This window comes from Scophthalmus maximus, chromosome 2 (assembly GCF_022379125.1).
Source record: "Scophthalmus maximus strain ysfricsl-2021 chromosome 2, ASM2237912v1, whole genome shotgun sequence".
In the NCBI taxonomy this organism is placed as follows: domain Eukaryota; kingdom Metazoa; phylum Chordata; class Actinopteri; order Pleuronectiformes; family Scophthalmidae; genus Scophthalmus; species Scophthalmus maximus.
Genome location: NC_061516.1, coordinates 3,555,544 through 3,573,688, shown reverse-complemented (window position 1 = coordinate 3,573,688; position 18,145 = coordinate 3,555,544). Strand labels below are relative to the sequence as shown.

At 41.3% G+C, this 18,145-nt stretch overlaps 1 protein-coding gene across 2 annotated transcripts in view; it reads right to left on the bottom strand.

Moving 5' to 3' along the window:
• The window catches only part of LOC118301337 (metal transporter CNNM4), a 43,718-nt gene that overhangs the window by 22,366 nt on the left and 3,207 nt on the right, over positions 1-18,145 (bottom strand). For both annotated transcript variants that reach the window (XM_047330552.1, XM_047330553.1), the window contains exons 2-5: positions 15,924-16,067; positions 10,364-10,498; positions 9,039-9,208; positions 2,705-2,801 (exon numbers count right to left, since the gene is read on the bottom strand). In XM_047330552.1, coding sequence (XP_047186508.1) covers positions 2,705-2,801; positions 9,039-9,208; positions 10,364-10,498; positions 15,924-16,067 — 546 coding nt within the window. The remainder of the gene's footprint in view (positions 1-2,704; positions 2,802-9,038; positions 9,209-10,363; positions 10,499-15,923; positions 16,068-18,145) is intronic.

Genomic DNA, 18,145 nt, shown 5'->3' with positions numbered 1-18,145 from the left:
GGGTAACAGACCTGCATCCTGCACCAGGTTGTCTATTATGTAAGCATAATAAGGGACATGGAAAGCAGCCCATTATGTAACTGCATACATCTGGGGCCTGTGTGTACATGTTTGTCCTTATAGATCTGATGACAGCTTGAATTCACCTTTTTTTTTAAAGCTTAACACATCAAAGTGAAGATAAACATGAGCTGAGGTGTCGGAGAGACAATGTGGATTCGTTTTTGGAGGAAAAGGAAGTGTCATACTGAAATTGGACACAAGATACAGCCATTGGCTCTACACAGAAACACAGAAAAAGGCCATCTTATTACAGTGGTTCCTGCTCTGAGGAGAAAAGGAAGAAGTGAATTATTTCCCTCAAAAAATTAAACAAAAAAACTAAACCCAGATTTTAATCTCTTGGAAATTAGATAGTAAAACATATTTTGAGATTTCTCCGAATAAATAGATAAAATAAATATTGAATGGCACACTGGGTTAGAGACACTTAAAGGGGCAGCGAGCGATTTTGTAGAAATCAGCGAGTATCTCCTCGCTGTCCGTTAGCTGTCACTTTGGTGTGGGCGCAGGAAGAAAAAAAATTGGGTTTTCGGCTCAGCCCTGGCTCTGTAAATTGAAAAGAAAAAAATGGTGCGGACCGCACCACACAACACTGTGTGTGCAGTTTTTTTACATCGCTCGTCGACACCTGATAGTGTGCTGCTGGTGTGGCAATTCTGTGGTTTTGGAGTCTCTCTCTATGTTATTGATGATTTTACTGCACTGGGTGGGGCTCGAAACCCGCAGTCTCGGGTATGGGAGACCGACGCTCTAACCACGAGGCTAAAACTCCTGAGTCATTGCATCACAAGCACAATTTCTTTTTTTGGCGCACACACAACTGACAGCAAGGTGAGGAAATATCCGCAGAATTTCACAAAAAGTGTGTTGAATTCATATCGCTTACTTTCTCTTTAAAGGAATAGTTCAACAGTTTGTGAAGGTTGCTAAGTTGTCTTCTTTTTAAAAAGTCAGAGGAGAATGTGTTATGTAACTCTCACGTCTGTAAGTACTGAGCTTCATTGAGGCTGTGGTTGACATAGCTTAGCGTCAGTAAAAAAGAAAAGGAAAAAAAGAAAAATCACACCTACAGCACCTGTAAGGCTGATAAAAAAACATCAAATGGGAGATGTAAGAAATTACACGTTGGCTGCCAAGGTTGCCAAGTTTGGTATCATTGCAGAGAATCCTAAACCAAAACCTGTTCAACCAAAACCAAAACCTGGACCATATCTGACACCCCAGGGACATAAGCAGCCAGAATTTAATAGAAAACGTTAAACCGAATACATTAGTCTGAAATAAATGTTGAGCAATTTTGTGTCTCATTTTTTTACACTAACAATAATATTGGTGCTATGCATCAGTGTTGAAAAACACTTATTAGATCACCACTAATTAATATGTAACCCTAACACTGATCCCACTCTCTGAAAGAGAAAATCTGCATAATTCATCGAAAGGAAAATGTAATGGTTGTAATTTATGCATGTGTTAGTAATTGTACCGATGTAAAATGTCCTCAATTTAAGTTGGGTTGTGAAATGCTTTTTTGCTGATTAATGGAAATGTTCCTCCCTGCTAACATATATCAAGAATAAATGCAGAAACAATCAATATTCTGTTAGTGCACAAATAATAACCTTAATAACATCAGGACCCAAATCCATCAGAAGCTCCATTACACCCTCAAGCTTATAAATTAAAAACATCTTAGTGAAATAGCACACAGCAAGTCAATATATTTCCTCTCTCTGGTCGATTTTTCACCTGGAGAGAGAAGATGAACTTTATTGTGACCCTGTCTACAGTAAGTGTTTCCCTATTTGGACTAAGCCTATTGACTTTTCCGCTCTTCTCCTCCTGACTTTAGTACCAGCTCACTAGGTGACAGAGCACTTTGTGAGAGGCCGACTGTGGCCAACAGAGAAAACGTCACCGATTATCTAGCTCGGCTTGGAATATTTTACATGTACTGCACACAAAAACTATTTGGTGAATTTCTTTTGACAAATAATAATGTTTCTGCCCCCACTGAATCTCTCTCTGTATCTGTGTCTGGTTTCCCAGTGTGGGCTGAGAAAGGCTCCAGTCGCTGTGACCCTGCACAGGATAAGTCTAAGTTATAAATAGAGAATGGATGGATCATACTTGGGCTGGCTGCTGTGAGCTTCAACTCTCCTCTCTTCAGGTAGTGAGTTAAAGGTTGTAGTTATTGTATTATAATGTAAAAAAAAAAAAAATGTTTTTTACAAGATGAGTTGATTTTATGTTATAACAAGAAAGTGTCAGGTCATAAGCTCTTGTATCCTATATTTTTTTAATGTCAATAAATTCCACAAAAAGACCAGAACCAATACTTTCTTTGGACATTTTCTGACCTGCATACTCCTGTGGCCTCATTCCAAAGCCCATTGATTCCATCTGAGGACTTGAATCTTGAATCTTGTTTCATGCACTGCGTGCCAAGATTTATCCCAAAGATGAAGAAAGAAAAGAGACGACAGCTATCTTTCCCCAATTTGCAGCGGAGCATCAAGAGAATAATGCAAGAGTCAAAGTGCCCCGACTACTCATTTTTACATTTATTTAAAAACTTTGTTAGTGTTAGTGTTTGTTTGTATGTGTGTGTGTGTGTGTGTGTGTGTGTGTACCGTCTTACCCAGTGATGGTGTACTTAGAGCCATGACTCCATAATAGGAGAATGGGCCAGTTTCAAACTTCATGTTTTCGTTTCCAGCTTCCACCTCCACTCGCCCCTGAAACACACACACAGTAACACAAAAGACATTTTGCTCATTATCATCTGACAGTGTAAACTGCATTGTGTGTGTGTGTGTGTGTGTGTGTGTGTGTGTGTGTGTGTGTGTGTGTGTGTGTGTGTGAGTCCGTTAACAAGCTCTGCTGTGTACAATCCAGGAGTCATCTCCTGTGGCACTTTGACATCCCATGAATATTACATTCTGCCACAGGTTCACTAGTCCAGGGTCTCTTTACCTCACACACACACACACACACACACACACACACACACACACACACACACACACACACACACACACACACACACACACACACACACACACACACACACACACACACACACACACACACACACACACACACACACACACACACACACACACACACACACACACACACACACAGCTGCATGGTGGAAGAGGAGCAGCTGTGCTCAGGTTGCCTGCTGAGTGTCTGCGGTCACTTTATCCACACCTCAGGTGTCAACAACAGAGATACGTGCTAACACACATTTTCAAATACAGCTCAACACAACAGCCTTGATAGGGAAACATTTACACACACACACAACCTCTAAATATTGCATTCTGCCACAGATGCACTAGTCCAGGGGTCCAGTATCTCTTTACCTCAAAACAAACCCGCCCGCCTGAAGTTGCTTTTGTGACCAAATTCGACTGCATTATTTGAAAGATTATATTTCATACTGAAAAGTGTTTCTATCACGTTGTCCAGCCCAGTTATATCACTAAATAACCTCTGTGCAATACAACAACTGCACAAACTGCAAGTTGAATGAAACACCTCTCTAAAGAGCTATTGAAGGACTAATAATTAGACTACTTTCGTCTAACTGTATCTAATAAACTGACTGTTGAGAGTATTATCATGCAAGTATATGCATGTACGTACTGGAAGGCAAGAGGTCTGTGAACTGAAATGAATGGCTTAATGAATAGCATCAAATTTAACAAATGTTTTATAGGTCAGATATACGGCATTAATAAGAACAACTTTGACGCAGTTGTCATTTTCCTGTCCAGTACCAACGTTGTTTTTGTGCCCATCTGAGCACCCTGTTATTTTAAAGGCATATTATCACTATAGCAAGATGTAACTACATAGACAACAACATGCGTACACTCTGCTTGTTACACACACAGATGGTCTACTCATGTGCAAGTGGATCTGTATACTCTGCAGAAAGTGTTCTCTCTTAAAGGGATAGTTCAGTGATTTTGAAGTGGGGTTGTATGAGTTACTTATGCATAGGTAACATGTTACCTTATGGAGACGGTGATCAGCGATGTCATTTAACGGAGTTTGGAGGGGGATGGAAGTAGCGTGAGTCACAGTCCCACTGTTGCAGAGGCTCCACATTTTTAAATGCTTACCTAAAAAAAAAATTATCCGTTAAATTGTACGCTGAAGGACGTATTTTTCCACTCCTTCAGTTTTCGCCAGACAGCCGTTTAAGTTTGCACTTTTTTTTCAAGCGTACTCCGGCCATGTATCACTGCGCCAACTCCACGCGGTAGCTTTGAGTCCAACAGCTGATTTGCGGAGTGATACATGGCCGAAGTACGCTTTCAACGGATATATTTCTTTTTAGGGACGCATTTAAAAATGTGGCGAAAAAAGAGGTTTGTCGGTGGTCCCCTCTGCAACAGTGGGACCGTGACTTACGCGACTTCCGTATCCCCTCTCATTTAACTCCGTGAAATGACACCGCTGATCACCATCTCCACAAGGTAACATATTAACTATGCATAGGAAACTCATACAACCCAACTTCAAGATCACTGAACTGTCCCTTTAATACCTGGTGAATCGGCCCAGGTGCAAACACACCCGGTTTTTAAACATGGCACTACAATTGGTTTATTATGTGATGCGGCCAAAACACACCCATGATTAAATAAGAGACTAAGCTCTTTTGAACCGTGCTCCTGGCGCAGACATCTTTTCACCGTTCAACTAATTTAAGTGGATTTGAACACAAACTAAATGCACTTGCTCCATGAGGATGTACTGCTTATTAATATTATGTCTGATGAAAACCTCTGCATCTTATTACTCTGTTTAATTTGAGTATTAGTATTTTATTTTATTTCATAATCTTTTCAAACTCGTGTTATTCTGTTTTTCATTGTCATTGTCACGCGTGTGTTAGCCTGCACTTTACATTGCCTCTGTGTTTGAATGGTGCCATGTTGCTTGACTCGTGCACCTGGTTGATAAATCTAAAAAAGTTCATACTCCATATGCTGGGCTGTGTGGTGCCGATTGTCACCACTCGACGCTCACCGTGTCTTCTCATCTGCTTTTCCATCCTCCTTAACCTTTAAATCCCCTTTTCTCCCTTCGATTTGTCTCTGTCTTATGTAAGAGGATCTATTAGTGAAGGTCGTGCAGAGCGAGGAGCCCCTGAGGCAATGAAAACTGCTTACAGGTCTGAACAGTCATTTTATATCATAATGGGTGTTTATCAACAGCTACACTGAGCCAGATATTTGATTCATAATATCGTCTATTTACTATGCAGAATACCCCCCCCCCCCCTTATATTCAGATTCTTTACTAAAATTAAAGAGGGAATACCACCCTGTAAAACTCCACATGTAAACTGAGAAAACTACACAAGTAATATCAGCTAAATGTACTTAATGCATGTATCAAGCATGAATAAAAAATGGCCCCAGTCTGAGTCTTCTGCCCCTACACATTATGAGCCAAAATGTGCTTTTATTTACTACTACTGTGCAACATTGAAAATAAGAGCCTGAATATCTGCCAGTATGAACCTTTCACCAATTTATCGGGATCAGTGTTTATGCAGAAAAGATGTAAATTCATATTTACATTTTAGGTAAAGAAACTATGTTTAGTTTCTATATTGTTTTCAAGTGATACATATATTGTTGCATCTGTTTTTTCTCTATCTTTTGATATTTATATAAAGTTAATGGTTAAACTGTTGAATATTAAGCCGAAATTACATTTCTTTGTGATATGGGTTTGATAATGACATCATCCAATTTTCTTAATTATACATATAACGATAGTGGACATTTTATAATCCCTAATATATCTGCATCTGCCACCAAAAATCCATATTCATGGTATTCACTGTTTTGATGATTATCGGTCAATTTTAAGCCGATTTGCCGATAAGATAATTTCATTTTAAAATGTTCTACTTTGGCTCTGATGCAGCCAGAGTCACTACTCTCTCTCACATTTAGCAATGTCCTATCCATGTTTGTCTGTTCAACTCTAAATAATGCTACTGATAGCTCCCTGCACATTTTTTATTAAGGTTATGTTGAAAGTTTTTGGGAATTAAACATATGCTTCAAGGCATTTCAACAAAGTTTCTGGTAAGAATTTGTGTTATTCTAAATTTTTGACACCTTTTGACAGTTTTTTTTTACTGCAGACAAATTTCGGTTTCAAATATCAGTTGGCTGGCTGCACGGTGGTGTAGTGGTTAGCGCTTTCGCCTCACAGCAAGAAGGTTCTGGGGCAAGAAGGTTCTGATTCATGTTCGAATCCCGGTTCATCCCGGCCTTTCTGTGTGGAGTTTGCATGTTCTCCCCGTGTATGCGTGGGTTCTCTCCGGGTTCTCCGGCTTCCTCCCACAGTCCAAAGACATGCAGAATGGGGTTGGGTTCATTGAAGATTGACCGTAGGTGTGAATGTGAGAGTGAATGGTTGTCCGTCTCTGTATGTGGCCCTGTGATAGGCTGGCGACCTGTCCAGGGTGAACCCCGCCTCTCGCCCAATGTTAGCTGGGATTGGCTCCAGCCCCCCGTGACCCTTAAATGGATAAAGCGGTAGATGAATGAATATCGGTTGTCGGTATCGGCCCAGAAAAAGCCATATCGGTCGACCCCTAATATGAACACTATTATCACTGACTAATAATTACTGACCACTGTTTGCTATCATGATTAGTGATGAACAATATTGGGTGATAACTAACTGAACTGAAAAACGTTTTAATGATTATTAAAAAACTATAAATTTGAATATACGACCAAAAATACGACCAAAATGATTCACAAGATTTAGACATGTGAAAGCTTCTGTCGGCACAACAGTCATCACTCATTGCAATGAACGTCAATATGATTATTTCACAAGCTTGTGCCTATATTTCCCAAATAAATATTAATACATCGATGTTGGAAAACACTCTTGGAAATATAATGATACCTTACAGTATTTCTGCATTAACATATCAATATTTATACATCATTTTTTTTTGTTTATACTTGATTGTGGTAGAGCTAATTGTTGCTGCTTTATATACTGTTGGGTGGTTACATACATTACAATTTGACATATCTTAATACAAGTTAATAATAAATAAATAAATTATTTTTCCATCTGAAATGTAGTTGAGTACAATTATCAATAAGTATTAAATGTAAATACGCAGAGAATGTTGCGTGAGAGAATGGTGATATTTAGTGCCAACAGTACCTCAAAATCTAGAACAATTTCAATCATTATTTCATTTTCTAAATTACTAAATAATCTATACAACTAAAATTGTATTTCAAAATATATGTTGTTGTATCTTTAAAACATTTATAAATACAAAACCCATTGGTTTTTTTATACCGTGATTAAAACTTTAATATACATGTTTTGGATCATTTTTAGAGCCTAAATGATCGGTCAATAACCTAGTTTGTCAATCGACAGGAACTCATTTGACATCAATTTTGATCAAAAGTGAATTCATTCATAAAACAAGTAAAAAAAACAAATATTTGCTGGTTCCAGCCTCTCAAATTCAAGTATTTTCAGATTTTCTCTGTTTTATATCAGTGTAAACCAAACTATTTTTGAGTTTTTGGTCATAACAAGATATTTGAAGATGACACCTTGGGCCTTGGGAAATTATCTTTTTGAATGAAAGTAATCCCAATATTAATTTATAAATAATAAGTAATCAAAATAATCAATAGTTGTCATCTTTTGATTAAAAAACCTGACAACCAATAAATAATAAATAGTAACTGTAAAATATAATTAGTGTTAGTTTTTAAACTGACCAACCCATAATCTGCATAGCATTGATATCGACCAGTGTCACACATATAATCAATATGAACAATTAGAAATTCATAGCCAATATTTTGCTCATTCTGCCATTTTTTCATTTCTCTGAAGGAAACTTTCAACTAACAAAAAGAATACAGGCATCAACATGTTTTCACACAAACTCATAATTAACTTAGGTCAGTCATGTCTTAAAAGGTTGACGTGTTTGGCGCCTGCATGTGCACTAATACCCCCTCCAGACTGACGCAGTCGGCGACCTTGGATAAACGTGTTTGTCACCAGTGGAAACAGGTCAACCTGTGTTATCCAATCTGACTTCATTATGACCCTGCAGCAGCCAGGGTTCAGACGGGACCAACACTGCACTGCTTTGATGTGAAAGCATCAAAATGTGTTTCCATATTTTGAATAAAGGAAACACACCGCGGCAGGAAAAATGACAATGGCACTCCGTAGAGCATATACCTCCTCCAAAGTTCAACAGCCAACTTTAATTCAATCGAGCTGCACCAAATATGCCTGTTTTTTATTCCTTCAAGATCCATCAATCATCCCTAGTTAATTGAAAGTGGTAAAAAAAATATCCTTGTCTGGATCCGTGCAAAAATTGAATGGTCCATGTTCCATCCTTCCACCAAGTTTCGTGGAATTCAGTAGTTTTAACATGATCCTGCTTACAAACAAACAACCAACCAACCAACCAACAAACAAAGGGACAGGGGGAAAACGTAATCTGGCGGAGGTAATTATGGGAACTCCTTGGGATGATCACAATTCATTTGTCTAAAAATGTGATCAGATCTTCAATCTAAGTAAAAGTTATGAAACACAATCTATTTAAACTCATAACACACATCATTGTGTTGTTCCTGTCCGGAATTAATTAATCACTTAAAACATTCACAGCGTCAGTGAAAATAGATAAGAGGTGTGGCTTAAAGCTGCGTTTGACTTTAAAATTTTGCTTTTCATAGGGAAGCATGTGAAAAAAACATCTCATCAGATTCAGGGGTCATATAAACTGTTGATTTGCATAAAACTGGAAAGAGTTTAAACCAAACGCGGCATCCGAGCATCATCCACATTCACTTTCCAGAGTGCATGGCTTCAACATCTCCACAGCGTGTCTGTGTAAAGGTATGTGAATGTGCGTTTACCTGCAGAATGAGAATGAAGTAGTCGACCGGTTTACCCCTCTGGTAGAGGAAGTGCTGCGGCGAGCGTTTGTCATTTTCGTTAAACTTGAGCTCCTGGATGACATCCGGGTGTCTGAGGATCCTCAGTAAGACCTTTTCTGTGATCTGGAATGGGCTGAACAAGCTCACCTCTGGGAGAAGGGGGCGGCAGAAGAAGCGTCAACGAAAACTATCAGTTTGGTATTTTATAAAGTTAAAAAGCAGAAAAACAGGCTGAACAAGCCTGACTCTAAACACAACTTATCTGCATGCATGTTATTCAGCTTTCCCCGTGTCTGTCTCTGATTTGAGTGTCTGTTGATCCATGGTACAAAATGATCAATAAACCCTTTCTGTCTTTTAGACGTTGACTGAAAAATATTCTTTTCAGAAACTGATCAGTCAGTAAAAAAAGGAAAAGCAAAAACAGGAACATTATATAAAGAAATTAGTGCTCAAAATTTAGGTTATTAGTAACCATGTGTTGAAGGGCTGACTTTTTCTCATAACTCCATATGAAATTGACATGTTTGGCATACTGTAATAATCAGAAGCATGAACCTGGAGCCCATCAGTCAGACTCAAGACAGAAAACAAAGCTGAAGAAGACTTTTGACTCAACTTTGACTTGAAACACATTTCTTTGCAAATTTGAAACGTTTAAGCATATAGCATAAGACTCAAAACAAAATAAAATAAATTAACTGACCAAGATATTTTGGAAACAAAAGGAAATTTTATATATTTATTTAGGTATTATAATTATCATTTGTCGCCATTTACTCTATATTTGTCATTATAATTTATTTCAATTAATAACTCATTTCATTGATTTATTTACGTTCTATCTAGAAATTTGAAAAATGCTCTGTTGTGTTTCAACTAAACTAGAAAGAAAATTTGCATATTATTAGTGATTATTTTAAGTAAAGCTGCACTGAAATCATTATATTTTACCTAAAATAAAAATACAATCTAGGTGATCCATTGAAGTATTTTCCCATTCATTTAGATGTTTCAGGGGAGTTTGGGGGCTGCATTGTTTGTGCAATAAAATGATGATCTATTGTTTTCTGTTATTGTTTGTTCTTTTAACTGTTTGTTTCTCAATTGACCCAAATTTAAAAAAAAACAAATAATAACAATTCCTTAAGTATTTAAGATCAAGTGATTATTTCACATCAGGGTCAACACACATATAGCAGTCCCACAGGGAGCGGTGATAGTCCACCAGAGGCCGCAGGTGCGGAGAAGCAAATCCGCGCCGGCCCACTGTGAGATAAGCTGCCGCCCCCCTCGGAGCTCACCTGTGGCCAGGAAGCGATGAGCTGCCAACATGAGCTGCGGCGAGATCTTCACTTTACTGTCGGCGTCGTGCTTGAAGGCGGAGAAGTCGCGTTTGTTCTTGTTGGGATCCACCCTTTTCCGGTTTCTGTTATCAGCTACAGAGAGAAAGACAGAGAGCGGCAAAGAAACAAGAGAGGTTTTTATCCTCGCTGACTCTTTGGTAACCACCAAGGTGACAGCGATACTCCAGGAAACACCTGCTTCGAGCCCAGATACAGTCTGGCATATAACCCCAATCCCAAATCCCAACGTTTCACTTTTACACTTCGGTTTCGGTTACGGAGCAAACAAACATGCTATAACGTTCAAGGAGCTTTCGAGGTGTTGGTGGGAGGATTTTGTTCCACATGTACAGAGCCAGGCTAGCTGACACCCTCTCTGTTCCAGTCTTAATGCTAAGATAAACTAACCAGCTGAGTTAAAAGGTTATTGTATATTTGGCCTGTTGATTCGGCTATTTATCAATCCGGTGAGCAACGCAGCTCGTGATAGGACCGTTGTGCACGAGCACCATGGGTATATGACAACCTCAGGCCTACATGTTATCTCAGAAGCCCGACCGCATGGTCTTCTGAAGAAAGCGAGGCCAAGACCCCTGGACCCCCCTGGCGGCGACCTGCAGCGACCCCGCATCTCCCACCTGGGGGCGTGGTTTGGACACAGCCCAACTCGCGTCCCTCGTTGACCTGCAACGGCGCCGCGAGGGGTCGCGTGACGTCACAGACTCTATAAAACAGCGCGATTGCCCACCGCTCATCGCTCTCCGGGAAAGAAACCCCGCTTTGATCAGGTGGGTTCCTCTTTCCTGCAAAGGAGGCAACCACTCCTACGTTAGACTTCGTCCAACGCCACGATTGCTCTTGAAAACCCAAAGAAGTGACCGCGCACGCAGCCGAACAAGGCCCCAGGATTCCCCACTTCGCTGGACGAACCGGAATCCGCCTTGTTACTCTGTCGATTTGACCCTTGCAGAAGGAAAGACCCGAACCCACCGTCTTTCAACCGGGTCGACCGCCTCCGAACCCGGAGGGCCGCGCACCGCCGGCAGTCGCGAGAAGCGCCGCGGCTCCCGCCTCGCAAATCGCCGCATCCGAGGACGGACCACGCACGCTCGTTCCCCCGCAAAGGAGTACAGTAAGAGGCTTCAGCTCTGGGCAGAATGTAGGCTATTTATGTGTGTTTCAGTAAGTTTAACTTACTGTGTATTGTTGTGAAGTTTGTACCGGACCGCCGTGTCCCGTTTATTGCTGCTATAACAACCGCGTTATTATCAGTGTTGCTTGACTGTGATTTGTGTTCGACCACGGCGGACTATCGTGTGTTGCTCTGTCATCGTGTCTGAACTCAGCACGCTGTCGCCTGTTCAAAGACCAGAGACGCGCCGGCTCACCGGCTGAGCCGCTGCGCCCCTGCGTCACAGACCAGGTGCTGGACCTCAGTCATCATCAGATTGGTAGCTTAGCTTATAACAGACATTTGTCGATAAAAAGTAGTATTGATTGTACATTGATATTGCTAAAGTTAATAAATGCTGTTGTACTTTAAAGAGAAGTTGTTTTGTGTTATCTGCATGTACGTTGTGATGTTAGCTGGTATATATTACAAAATATAGAATACAAATATTGCCAAGTGAGGCTTTTCTTGTATGTCACAAGAATCATCCAATGCGACACTAAAATACTGGCATACTTGAAGATCAGAGTGCAACTGCGACTCAATGGCCGTGTTAATGTCCGATATTCTGTGTTCAACAGTGTGGCGGGACAGTTGGACGTCTGATACCATTCCCATTCGTTTTAGTTTGTCGTTTTCAGGAGACAAAATTTCAACAACGTCACTGAGGCATTTTTTTCAACGAACTCCCCTTCATTGTATGGCTTTTTAGCTTGTGCAATGTTCCAAGCCAGTCGATACTATGCAAGCGTTACGGCCTCTGAGTGCTTCGTACATTTTTGGAACAACTGTTTCTGCTTTTCTGCCTGACTTTTCAAAGCGATTAACTTGTGCTTTGCGAAGTTCAGTCCCTTTTGGAAAGTGGCCCTGAAGATTTGAAGCCTTCAAATGCACTAATGACGCCTGGCATATAAGGCAGAATGGCTTGCCATCACGTTCAACAAACAATATAAACTCTCCCACTCTGTTAAAAACGTCCTGTGTTCATCTTCATATTTTCGTTTTGCTGTGCATTTTTTTCCTCAACAATAAGGTTTTCCCTCCCTCCAAGCTGAGCGGGCAGTTTTCGGTTGCGTCCACACCATTTGCGTGAGATGGAAATATTGAACTCAAGTGAACACGCATACACAAAAAAAAACACAAACACAAAATTCGATATGAACGTAAGAGCCGCATGAAACCAGGCAAAGAGACGCATGCGGCTCGGGAGCCGCGGGCTGGCCAGGCCTGTCCTAGAGGATCAATCACAGCAACTCCATATTCGGTCCGCGCATCAAAATACCTTGTTGATGAAAAGCTATGAAAAGATTTGTATTCCTTGGAAGGCCATGGGCGTGGCCTCGCAGCAGAGTTTGCTGTTACTCCATAATAGGGGGCGTTCCTCTGCCCTGCAGGTTTAACTTATTCACCTCGAACTAGCTAAAAAAGAACAATGACACTTACATGATGTGATATTTTGGAATCTGTCAGTGTTCGTGTGACGTCCTCTTTGTGGAGTGGAGTCACGGCAGTCTGATGCTTCATGGCTGCACACTGACATTCGCAACCACGAGACATCAGAATGCCCTTAACTCCATGCCACGTTGTCCATATCTTCACCAAATTTCTCATGCATGATCACTGTCCCAACCTCAACACATGACCTATGACAAACATCCTCTGATTTACATGAAATTTACATGGTGTACTCTATGCATGATGTACATAACCATGATGTGGTATTACTGCGTATTCTCTAGCGACACATAGTGGGCATGGGAAGTGATATCTGGGTCACACACCAACTTTTGCATATGTGCGAGGGCACGACCAGCGTTGCTTGCAGCTTTAGTTTTTGATGGTTCTCATCACAACAATGTAATGTAAAAGTGTTCATTTTTCAAGTTATTTGATGCTGAGAGTAACAATCTTAATTTGGCATTTGATCTGAGGAATTGTACCGATCGCGGGCCAAGTTTGTGCAACGATCTTGTTACAGAAAACCTGCGTGCAATCATTACAACCAACAGATATTCATTTTGTAAATATATATTATCATATTCTGTGCTGCTAACGAAGAAATTAACGCTGACGTCTATGAAGAATCTTCACTATTCCCATTCAGAATGAATGATTCCGATTTTGGATTGTGATTCTATCATCATCGTCGTACGATCTTTTAGCCAGATCGCCCACCCCTAGCTTAGTGACTCACGATTGGTCGTGTGTGTGTATTAGCAGGACAGCGTTTCCCCTATATGCATCCAGTAGCGGCGGATGAGGAGTTTGGGCTGGGTCTTATCTAGGGGTGGGAACAGAAACCCGCTATTAAACGGGCAATGGTGCTAAATATTGAAAGACCCTAGTATCAACAGGCGCCGACGTTATCGGTGCTGCTCACGGTATTGAAGAATCGAATGCATTTGTCTATGACGAATTGTCACTATTCCCAATCCTGAGGAGAGGTCTGAGTCTGTGCAGGGGGCGTGGCCATCTTCAACTGCGCAGCAAAGACAAACAATGAACTGCTCTGTGTGACGATGCAGAGAGTTAAAGTACATATTTGTCCTCCACCAAAATCAATGGAGAAAAACACTTGTTGACACAAGTGTAACGGATATTTTGCAAGTAAAGGCGCTAACACGAGCGACCTGTCAAAACATTTAGTGGAAGTACATCGAAGTTTAAAGCCTTTCACATCTGCAGCTGGTGGCAGCATGACTGAGCAGAGAGTGAATGAGTTCCACCTCGCTGTGACCAGGTTCGTAGTGAAAGACCTACGACCTTTTACATCAGTAGAGTCCAGGTTTAGGTAACAGTCTGTCTGTATGTACTGAGTTGTGATACTTTTTTCCTCTGACAGCCTTTATGTTAGTCCCATCACTCAAAACACACATCGTGTACATTATGTTAATTATTTGTTCTAAATAGTGCAGTTCATTGTTCAACAATGTACCGAGTACAGTGAGAGAAAGAAAACATTTGTCCATTCCATTCTTTCACATTTTGTAAAAAACATTTCTACTAAAAAGGAAACAAGAACCGATAAGAGTACTGTTAAAGTACCGGATCGATAAGCAGCATCGATAAGCGTACCGGCTCACAATTTTTTTTTTTTGCTGCCGCCGCTGCTACAACTCCGTCCTAGGGTTAACACTGCAGGAACCTTGATTCACACCACGACCATTACTGCGCTGACTCTGGCTCAATTGGCATCAAAAGTGCAAGATGGCAGTGCCTATATTTGGGACATTTTGGCTCTATTTTTGTATAATGGGAGGAAGTGGGGACGCGGCGACCATCTTCATTTACAGTCCGTGGTCTGTTCAAGCACTGGTGCACTGCAAACCAGAAACGCTGACAACAAATCAATCTCACTTTTAATTGGGCCAATTTGCCAAAATGTAAACAAACTGATGATGTGTCGTAATGTTGGCTACAGCTGGCGGGGCCAAAAACAATGACTATGTATGACACACACACACACACACACACACACACACACACACACACACACACACACACACACACACACACACACACACACACACACACACACACACACACACACACACACACACAGTTAGATTAGATATTGTTGTTTCAACTTGTCTTTTAAATAAATGTTATTACATATGCAGTCTGGTCTATTTAATGTTGCATAAGTGTGAGTATTGCCAACCTCTGACTGGTAGAACTCCAAATCCTTCAACCTCTGCTAACTACCAAGGTGGTGATTCTGGTGGTAATTATTAATTTATTCATCAATCAGAAATCAATTGATCGTTAGCATATTGTAAATGAGACTAAATCAATTGATTGGCTATCATTTCCCTTCCTTTGAAGGGTGGCGCCCCGAGGAACTTTGAGATTAATCAAAGTTATTATTTAATATTAACATTTTTTATATTAATATTTTATTATTTTGATAGCCTTAACTGATCAATTATATTGCTTAGACAAATGGTACTTTCACCAATGTCCAGGCACAACAACTATAAGGCAGGCGGATTGCTGATTCTTCAGGGATTTAAACACCAAGTCCTAGCCAATGAATCTTTTCAGAGCTAGACATCCTTCCCTGCCCGCTCACCACTAACCCAGACCAGGGTTGAATCTTAATTCCTGATGTATCCTGATAGTTGATACATCTGGTGGTCATCGCAAAAACAACTAGACTCTGGTAAGTAAAGTAGTGGATCCTTAGGGATTGTAACGCCAGTTCTTGATGTTCTTGGTTATTGCCAATAATGACTGCACTGGTAAGTAAAGCGCTGACTTTATTACCAAGTCCGTGTTAATGAATGAAATCTTCCGAGTGCATGTTCATGTGTTGAGACATTTGCACCAGTGTCATGGCCGACTCACTGTACTGGTCAGATTCATCCAGGATCTCTGACTTGATGATCTCCTCAATGACGTCCTCCAAGGTGACCAATCCCAGCACCTCGTAGAAGGGATCTCCCTCCCCCTCGTTGTTCACTTTCTGGACGATGGCCAGGTGGGATTTACCTGGTGAGGAGAGAGAGAGAGAGAGTTCAGCTCAATGTTATAACCAGTCATGAAAAGTGCAACATCTAGTGATTCTATACAGTTCTCTATGTTCACACAAACTGGGCTGAAATCCACTGCCAGGAAAATAGGGCAGCATCAAGCACGAGGGAGGCGCGGCGAGTTTGTGACTTTCACTGCAGCTGCTGCCTCCTTCCGCGGCTGGCCTTCAAACACATCCCCCCTCCTACATGAAAACATGCTTTCTTGTCTGTTTCTTTGTTTCTTTTTCTAATCTGGAGAAATCTGCCCAGTCGTGCTGCAGTTCGATCCATTAGTGGATTTATCCTGACTGCTGGCATCGGGACAGTCTGGTGCCTTAATATAGCCCAGACTGGACTAAGACCCTTGGAGCTTGGAACTGCCAAAACCAGATGAAGAGGAGACACTGGAGGGGGAGACTGGGGGGCAACAGATGAATCCACCCCCTGCCGTCTTCATCAAAGAAAACACACGCAAGACGGTTGACTTGCTTATACTAGTGTGGATGTAGCTACATGTGGACTATCATGACACGTGCACTGAACGCTGCCAAACCAGAGCCGAGTGAAGACGCGGTTCAACAGGAGCAAAGCTGCTGGGTCAGGAAACCTGTCACCGTTACTGAGCTCCATGATGCTGCTACCTGTCTACATGTATGTGCCACGTGCTTGCGTGTGGCCCAAAGTCACCGAACATGTCCCCGTTGAATCCCCTTCCAACAAACAGACGGGGACAAACACAACGTCCTTGGTGGAGGTAAATAGATGACACTAGCCAGGGTTTTATCTACATTTAATACCTATATCTAATACCTCACTGAATGAATTTAATACCTGTTCTAATTTGTTTCAAAGTAATACTGCTACTTACTTATTGAAAATATGTGAAAACATTTATTCTTTAAAATGTATATCACTTTTATGGTAAATGGGCTGTATTTATATGGCACTGCCTATCCGGTGCTGCTATACACAGCGTTTTTTCTATGACACATCATTCATACTGTACACTACTGGCACAGCCATCAGGGGCAATTCAGAGTGAAGTGTCTTGCCCTGGGACACGTGGACTGGAGGAGCCGGGAATCGGACCAGGGGATGGACCCTCTCTATCTCCTGAGCCACAGTGGCAGCGCTTTGCAGGTGAACATAATAGTTCATCCAAATGTTTTATTTAACCAACATGACCTGGAACCTTTTTGTTTTCAGCTACTGTTGGATTATGACACTTCTCCTGCTTTTTAGATGACGATGGCTGATGATGGATGACGATGATGATGACGATGACGATGATGACGCTGTCTGAGACATGACTCATGTTACTGGCCGTTGGCCTCCACACTGGGCTGTGGCTGGATGTGACAATGCCAACAGGCCTGGTTCTGTGTTTGTTTGTGAACAGAGCCAGTTCACATGCTGTCGCTGGCCTGGAGGATGACGCATAACACAGTGCAGTGACTTGTGCCTCCGGACTACGTTTCACTTGAGGGTCGGAGAGATCGCGGTCAGCGAAACCCCTGCAGCAGCTTCAGATCAGTGACATTTTTCAAGGGTGTTGAATGCCGGCTCCAACCTTCGAGTTGAGAGTCACTTCTACCATTCACCACTGAGGGACTGACACCCAATGAGCTGATCAACAAGCCAATCAGCAGCTGTTTGGATACATTTTTGAGCAAAAATTCAGCATCTAAGATGTGAGTCTGATGACAGTAAAGTGAACATCTTTAACAACACATTTGTCACCTCAGGATAGAGAAACGTATGAGGGGTTTTCATAATGTTCTGGCCTTTTATAGAGGATTCAAAGGGTTAGTTGATCAGCAGACAATTAACCAGCGACTGCGGTAGTTCGATAATTGATTAACGGAGTAATTTCTCTGGTTCTAGCTTCTTATCTTTGCACATTTCCTTATTCTTGTTTGAGAGTAAATGGGATACATCTGGGCTCTGGACAGTCGGTGAGGACAAAACAAGACATTTAAAGACATCAACTTTGGTTCTGGGAAGGTATGATGGGCATTTTTCATCATTAGTGACTTACTGAGAAAAGAATCAACC